Here is an 8,161-nt window from a genome sequence, read left to right as displayed (position 1 = left end):
ATATCCCAAAGTTCGGTTAAAACTGCTTAAAAAGAGGAAAAATTGTAGTTTCTTGTCATTTTTTTCTAAACTGAGGCTGGGCACGTTCTTAAGATGTTCTTATTTTTTCGACGAATTTCAGCCTCAATGTTCTTATAAACTGGGTTCTAATAAAAAAAACGTGTATCCATGTATGAGTGATAAAAACATTATAATACCTTACAGCTATGTTTGATTTTGATTTAACAAAAACTTCCTAATACCTTTTATCTGAGAGTAAGTACTTATACTTACAAGTAAGAGACTTATACTTATACAGAATTAGCAATTTGGTCCAAAAATAATATTTCAGAAAGTTGTAGTTTTAGTAGGGCGCCAAGCCTGGGGTTGCGTGACATCTTTTCTACGACCTAACCATTTTTAGTCCATCTGAAAAAACAGTATATTAAAAGATATTTTTGAGAGGGAGGACGCGGATTAGGCCCGGGAAAACTTTTTGTTAACCAAAATAGTGACGCCATGGGTAAAGCTGCAAAGGAAAATAAGGGGAGAGAGTCAGAGAGTTGTTGTAACACATTTTTTGCTCAGAATTTCATGCTCTTTCAGATGACACCAATCATCTTCGTTTATTTTGACTTTTAAAAATCAGCTATTTCTCTACCCCTTATTTTCCTTTGCAGCTTTGCCTATGGCGTCACTATTTTGGTCACAAAAAGTTTTCCCGGGCCTAATCCGCGTCCTCCCTCTCAAAAATATCTTATATTTTACAATTTTTTTTCGAAATTCACGCATTCACGCAAATTTTCCTCGAGTTTCACGCGATAACCCGATTTTTCAGGAAATCGGAAAATTTTCGGGGAACTATTGGAAAACCGGGAAAACTGCACATTATTGGCGGAAAAAAGGGAAAATTCACGTATTCTCGCTCAAAATAGCCCAGATTCACGCATTCACATTCACAATCAAAAAGTGAGTTTTCACGTTCGCGCAAATTTTTTCAATTCACGCATTCACGCATTTTTTTTTTCAATTTTCACGCATTCACGCAACCGAAAATGCCCATTCACGCAAACCGCTGGGGGGGCTGAAGGTAAGATTGTTTGGAGCTCGTGATGCCATACAATTATAATCAGCAATTAAAATACCTCGATTTCGTGGAAATGGTATTTCTTGAAATTATAATTTATTCTAAAAATAACGATGTATAATGAGGATTATAATTCAAAGAATAATTTTCGATGTGGTGTTGCTGAAGGTAAGATTGCTTGGAACTCGTGATGCTTTACAACTATAAATCGTTCCAAAAATAATTATGCATCATGATTGATTCTCAGATTTCATAGAAAATGCACTTCAAAAAGTGTATACCGTATACGCTCCTTCTAAAATCACTTCTTTTATTCTCAAATTTATTAATTTATTTCAAACACAGCAATGTCACGGACCCGCTAGGCTCAACATTCAAAATTGAAAAATTGGACTAGCAACCTTTATTGTCATTCCAACTGTCACAGATGCGTAATAAACCAGGGGACCTAATTTACCTCAAAATTTAGAGCAAAATAAGGGACTCTTCTTTTGCCAGTTGAAAATATTTTCAAAAATTCATAAACAGGAAAGGGGGTCCGAAGAAATTCCCGGGAGAGGGTATAAAAAAACTTGAAAATTTGATAAGCGGGGGTGGGGGTTATTATAGGCACCCGAGAGTACACCTTCTCTAACATCACGTTCATCTTTCGTTAGTGCACCATGCGGCGTTATTATAGTTACAGTGCGCGATGTGTGGTTTCGCCTATACAGTAATCTTCTATAAAAATTTTCAGATCAGAATAATGACAACGAACCAACGAACCTCCTCCAGCTAAGCAAGGTTGCAATTGTCATAGAAGTCGGGTTAGATACAGGCAATATATTAAAATGAAACTTTTTGATAGTGAGCGAAGTGTGCGAAAATTCGTTAACTACAACATTCCATCGGGTTGAGTTATTTTTCCAGTGGGGTTGGTAAATGAGCTACTTTTGAAAGAATTCTTCATTGGGGTTGCCAGTGGGATGGATCACACTGGATCACAAAGACATGCGTGTAAAATGACACCCCTTGTATCAAGATCCTGACTACGAACAACGTAACAACAGAAAGCCTTTTGATCCGTGCAATAAAAACCGGAGAACTAAACAAAAAAAGTAAAATCTTGTTGAGAATTATCTCATTCTTTTTCTTTTTTAAAAAATGTGCAAATTTTGATAAATTATATACCCCTGTCTCAGCGCCCTATATAGTTCTTAATTGGTCAGTTCAACTAGATGAAAAGACGTTTACAACAAGTTTTAATTATGGTGAAAAATCAGTTGTCTCCAAAGTGAATTTATAAAGGGGCATTGAGACAAGAGTTTGATTACAAGAGCTTAACCTGTTCACCAAGTCTAATGCCACGCTATCTGATAATCAAGGCTGACCTGTTCTACATCCTCTGATGCATAATAATTAGTTTTAAACTTACAAATTTTATCTGTTTTCAATATATAGATTACAAATAATTATATGTATTTTCAAAATAATTAAATTTTAGGCATTTCATCTTTCTGATTTGATAAGCCGAAGCAACAGAATTAGTTCATGGAAAAACTTAAATAAAGGAAAATTTCAGCAACGCCCAATTACAGACCACTAAATTCTTACAAATTAGAGAAACGGTAGAGCGACATTTCATTCAAACACGAACACTATTTACAATCCCCTAATTTCCAAAAAAAATATGTACAAGAATACAAAAAAATGTAGATAATACCTAGGTAGACCAAGAGGAAAAGCAAATAGCTAACAAATAATATCGTGTCATTGATTTACAACTTTAAGTTCCAGACGTTCAAAACACGATGAACCTCTTGGTCACCAGGTTGAGTATCTACAAAAAGCCCTAAATAAAGTGCATATCAAATATATATTACATATCCCTAAAAAATAAGTGTGGAATCTTAACCAATCGCTCCGCAGTAATGGAGTTACAAAAATCAGCTGATTTTTTCAATAGTCGGGTATTCTGTCCTTTACAATTTTGTTAATTGAAGCAGCATACGTAACATCACTTCGTACTACTTTTTTCCAGTTTCATGTTGTATTATGTATGTATCAGTCACAAAAAGTCAAAATGCAGGTTTAATATTAAAAAGGACAAAATGGAGAAGTTTGAATTAAATGATCAGCAGTGATGGATTTACAGTTTGATTTTTTGTTCATCAGGTTGTTGTTGGCTGAGATCCAAAACATCTGGGTCACCACCTTTCTCATTGATACCGTCATCTCTCAAATGTCGTTTTCGGATGTCTTCCAGTTTGCGGTTGAAAGCTTTATAGAAAGCCATGACTTCAGTGATCATAGCATCTTCCAATTCTTGGCATTGGGCGGCAACCAATTCTTCGAATGAGGTGTGAGGTGTCAATGCACGATCTTCCTCTATAATAATAAGGAAAAATGACACGTGAATGATTTTTATTTATTTTTGCGGAAAGAACTCAAAATGAATTTGCCATCATGCTGACTTTTTGGCTAGTTTGACTGGTGAAAACTTCGGTTGACATAAAATGGAATGTCATGAATATTAATAAGCTTCCTTGAACATTACTACCAGATATATCTTGAGTTATTGAGACCACTTTAGCAGCATGTATGTCAAACAAGGGAAGATAACAAAAGGGTAACAAAATGTCAAGTCCGAAAGAGCAGAAATCCATCTAACATAGCTTTATGCTTGGGGTTTCAATCATGCTAACTCAAAGTCTCCAAAAAATACAACAAGTACCTTTCCGCAATTCAAATCTTCATCTAATCTGAAAGAAAATATTTGGGTCCTGGGAGCTCGAAAATAACAATAAGGTCAAAAGTGCTTTTAACTTACGGACTTTCTTGACCGGGTTTTCCCTCTTTTGTTTTGGTCTCCAGTAGCAGTATTCCCAAGCGATACCACACAAAGTCAAGAAGACGATCAAACCCAAGCAAACAAAGACAGCTTGTTTGAAAATGTCACTGTTAGGATCGAACAAATTGGATGATTTCTCTTCAGCTGCACTTTTTTCCGGTTCCTAAAAAATATATGCCAAAAATTAAGAACAATTTTCATAGTAGATACTATCGTGCTTTTACTTTTAATCTTTAGACTTGTAAATATCAATCAAATTATCGAAATACAATGCCAAATTTTGAATCGTTGGTTACTTATCTCAAAATTTTCATAAACTTGGTCGTTCGTAGAATTCAGATAATTTGTTTTCAATACGCCAAGCCTCTAGTTTCTATAGAGCTTGATTGATTCAAAGATAGCAATCAGGTCCACCTGCTTATATACTGGAAGTGCCTTCCACTTCTGCTTTTAAGATGACGATGGCCAAAATAGCCGAAGGTTCGAGCCATACTGGACACTAGTCTATCCAAAATTCTTAATGACATACAGTAGGCTGACAGACGCTTATGGACATTGCCAGATTTTAGCTCAACTCAAGTCAAATGAACTTACTGGCAAGGCTTTCATGTCACTTTGGATGGTTTGTGTGATCAATGATTCTTGTGTGCTCAAAGTACGTCTCAAGCATCGTTCAATATTTTGATTTCGAACCATCTCATTGGTGATGACAAATCCATAAGCAAATTGATGATCAAAGACGGTACCAACACGAAGTCCAACAGATTCATCCAATTTGTCTTGGAAAAAACCAGCAACGTAACTGTCAATCAAACCACCATCAACAGTGACGTCATCTCCAGTGTATTGTTTACTGTTACCAAGAATGGCTTGTGCGAAATCGTCAACAGTTGGAACAGCTACAAAAGAATAGACACCTTTAATAGATGCAGTAGCAGATCTGAGGGGCTTCAAAATTTATGACGAAAATTGTAATTGTTTCTGAGTGGACTGGGCTCTAGTTTCCTTAAAAATCAGAAGTTCTTGTCGTGTTAAAAGTTTTGTTTTTAAACAAGAGTGATATCGTTTGCTTACTCATCAATCTTTTTCACAAGCTTTTTAACATTGGATTGATACAGATGTAGAGCAAGATTGGTCGAAACATAAAAACTTACGATAAACTTTAGCGTTATTCTTGACACCATAACGTTGTTCTTCAGTGTTATTCAAAGCGATGATGTTGCCTCCATAGAGATTGATATCATTACTGAGAGAGAGGGCAGTCAATGAGGTAGTGACGGTGGCAGTGAAAATGGAAATGATGACAAGACCAACCAAGACCCAGAAGAAAGCAAAGATACGAGCAATGAAAGATTTTGGTGCACGATCACCATAACCAACAGTTGTCATGGAAACAAAAGCCCACCAAAAGCCTTCCCATGATCCTTTGAAAAAGGAGCTTGGAAATTGATCAGGGTTCCAGTACGAATCCTATAAAATGAGAAAAATAAAAACTGTTTTGCTTTGAAGTTGCCAGATGGATAGAGCGATAGAACGGGTGAAACCTAGAGTCAATTTTCAACAGCTCTTGCTACCATTATGAGACCATGGCGCAATCTTCTCCATGCAAAAAGTCTACCACTTTACAAAAAGACACTGGCCGGCTTTAACCGATAAGTTAAGATTATTATAAGGATACCTAATACCTATTCAAGCTTTTTTAGTTATATTTTGTCTAGAATTACAGTGTAAAAACCGGTGTTAATCTTACCAAAGCCCACATGATGATACCAGAGAGGGCAGCCATGATAAGGGTCAAAACCAAAACAGGCCATCCACGGAAGACAGCTTCCAAGACAGCAGATCCTGCATTCGAAGCATCCTGTGGTTTCTCAATGTAAATAACACCTGGTGATTCAATGACGGGGAAGTATGGATGACTTTGGAATTTGACGCTGGTCATTTCACCATAAACTGGGAAACTGATGGTTGAACCATTCTTGCCTGAAAAAGAAGCAGAAATAAAGTAGCCATGATAACGTCATGATGAGATTACAACCCCTTCTCACAGACCCGGTGGGACCTCCGAAACTGGAACAATTGGCCAAAAATCGTCCTCAGTGGAAAAAAATGCCAATCCCGTTAAAAATATTCAAATAAACAAATCCTCAATACAAAATACCTTAAGTGGATCAATTTTGGTGACCCAAAACCCCGCAAAAATTTCACTCGCCAAATTGAATCCCCGCCAAATTTAACAAAAATATAATGTGTGTCTTTTTAGTATATTTTATAGTAATTTCACCCATTTCATTGTCTTAAAATTTTCAATTTACCAAATTAAATCCCCGCCAAATTTTACGAAATTGATCTCTAGTCAAAATTTAATCCCCGCCAAAAATCGTATTTTGACCAATCGTCAAATTAAATCCACGCTAAAATCAATACACTTAAGGTATTGTGCTATTTTTTCCATCCCAACCTAATTTTCTAGCATGGGAATAAAGGAATTCAGATCTCATGCTATAAAGAATATGGGAATATCGATCATCATCGAGTTTCAGCCTGTTATTTTTACCCCACTATTTGAAAAATCCTAATGGGTATGTGAGAAGGGGTGAAATAATAAAAGCATTACGACAGAAATAACATCATCAGTGGGTAAAAGAGGGAAAAATCGTGATGAGATTCTGGATTATTTTAAATAAGCGACCACATTTTTTAAATGCCTTGTTCTGTACATAGATAGGGTAGAACTACGTACCAATTTTGGATTTCAAGATTTCAGAATTATTGGACGGGTTCAATGGACTATCGTAGACGAAATCGGTACATTCACCACAGCATGTTTTGACAATTGTTTCGACAATCTTCCTCAGGATACCATTAACTTTTCCAGCGCTATCTTTGGAGATGTATGGAGGAACATCCCACCAGTTGACCTTAACGACTGTCGGACAATCCGGGATCTTGGGCACAAAGTTTGTACAGTTTAAAACTGCTGATGAAGCTAAAAGAATGAATCGGTCAAGATGCAAAATTACGCCCCTGAATATTTTTAAGAAGTATGATGCAGCTGACTCATACTACCCCAGCTGGCACACAACGTTTATCTTACGTTATATGGACGTTTTGAACATTAGATGAACGTTGAAACAACGTTGTGTGCCAGCTGGGACTGTAGTTGTAAAAAAGATGTAAAAAGAAGATATTCCTATAAAGTCTCATCCCTTTACCTCAATTTGACTCAACAATTTCCGATTTCAAGTTGTGCGGTACACCCGGTGTTCGTTAAAACGCTTCAACCGTTTGCAAGAATGAAAGAAAGACGAAACTTGATTACACAAATCAATTCCAATGATAGAAAAAACATGAAATAAAACAATAGTTTAAAACTTACCAGTGGCTTGTTGGTAAAGGACAAAAGTGACACAAAAACTGAAAAGAAGTTTCATCATTTTTGTTCACTGTAAACCACCAAACCAAAATAATAAAAAGTCAACAAAAACCAAAAAAGGTCGAGAGTATCCTCTCTTTATATCAAGAACAAAAAAATCGAGTGTGTGAATAATTTTTTCTTGCTTTTTAGTCCATACGAAATTTTATTTTTTTCCTAATTTTTTTTTATTTTGTCGAATCCATCTTTTCCACTCAAGTGTGAAAAAGTTCTTCAAACAAAATATAATATTAAAAATTCGAGAAAGTTTTTTTTTTTTTCTCCTTCTCCTCTTACGTTTCTTCAATCTACTCGATTCAAGCCGAGAGAAAGGTTGAATTGAAAATATTGAATATAAGATTGAAACATTAGTATTCATGAAAAAAAAGAGATATTTACTTCACTCGATCCAGCCTTTTTAATTATTAAAATATATTTCTAAGTTTATTTTTTTATAAAAGTATTTTGAAATTGGTTTTAAATTTCATAATTTTTCACGAGACGTTAATTTATATTTTTTGCAAATCTTACAGACTATCTTGAAGTGAGGCAGGCAAAAACAGCAAAAGTGCTATAAAGAGATTTGACAAAATACTTTTTTCTTAAAAATATATTCCCGCAATCACCCTCGTATGAATAATTAGTTTATTTTTTAAAAATAGACACAATTCAAATTGTATTAATAATTCAATAAAGTTACCTACAAGTGGCCGAATTCAGTATATTGATTATTCATCAAAGCGAGGCTATCGTTGTAACTTTGGCAACATAACGATTCATTTCGAATGTTGATATATTTATTATAGTTGCTACAGATATTTTGACATAGTAAACATAGCATTGAATCGAG

The 8,161-nt window shown here is 35.3% G+C and overlaps 1 protein-coding gene across 1 annotated transcript; it reads right to left on the bottom strand.

The window, feature by feature from the left end:
- Window positions 1-2,169: 2,169 nt before the first annotated feature.
- On the bottom strand, window positions 2,170-7,564 carry LOC136823623 (uncharacterized). The gene is made up of 7 exons (XM_067079800.1): window positions 7,276-7,564; window positions 6,640-6,885; window positions 5,647-5,879; window positions 5,051-5,366; window positions 4,491-4,795; window positions 3,876-4,059; window positions 2,170-3,433 (listed from the first exon to the last, which is right to left on the bottom strand). The coding sequence occupies exons 1-7, from the start codon at window positions 7,331-7,333 to the stop codon at window positions 3,195-3,197; spliced, it is 1,581 nt and encodes a 526-aa protein (XP_066935901.1). The 5' UTR covers window positions 7,334-7,564; the 3' UTR covers window positions 2,170-3,194.
- Between the last annotated feature and the right edge of the window lie 597 nt (window positions 7,565-8,161).

Source organism: Clytia hemisphaerica, unplaced genomic scaffold, assembly GCF_902728285.1.
Source record: "Clytia hemisphaerica strain Z4C2 unplaced genomic scaffold, Clytia hemisphaerica genome assembly, whole genome shotgun sequence".
Lineage (NCBI taxonomy): Eukaryota > Metazoa > Cnidaria > Hydrozoa > Leptothecata > Clytiidae > Clytia > Clytia hemisphaerica.
The sequence above is the reverse complement of the archived record's forward strand: the minus strand, read 5'-3'. Positions and strand labels throughout refer to the sequence as shown.

What these genes read in the sequence shown, in the direction of transcription:
- LOC136823623 (XM_067079800.1), bottom strand. Translation starts at nt 7,333, where the DNA reads ATGATGAAACTTCTTTTCAGTTTTTGTGTCACTTTTGTCCTTTACCAA. An exon ending in GTATCATCATGTGGGCTTTG is followed by an intron (nt 5,367 to 5,646) that starts GTAAGATTAACA and finishes CTCATTTTATAG; the next exon opens with GATTCGTACTGGAACCCTGA. An exon ending in GAATAACGCTAAAGTTTATC is followed by an intron (nt 4,796 to 5,050) that starts GTAAGTTTTTAT and finishes ATTCTTTTGTAG; the next exon opens with CTGTTCCAACTGTTGACGAT.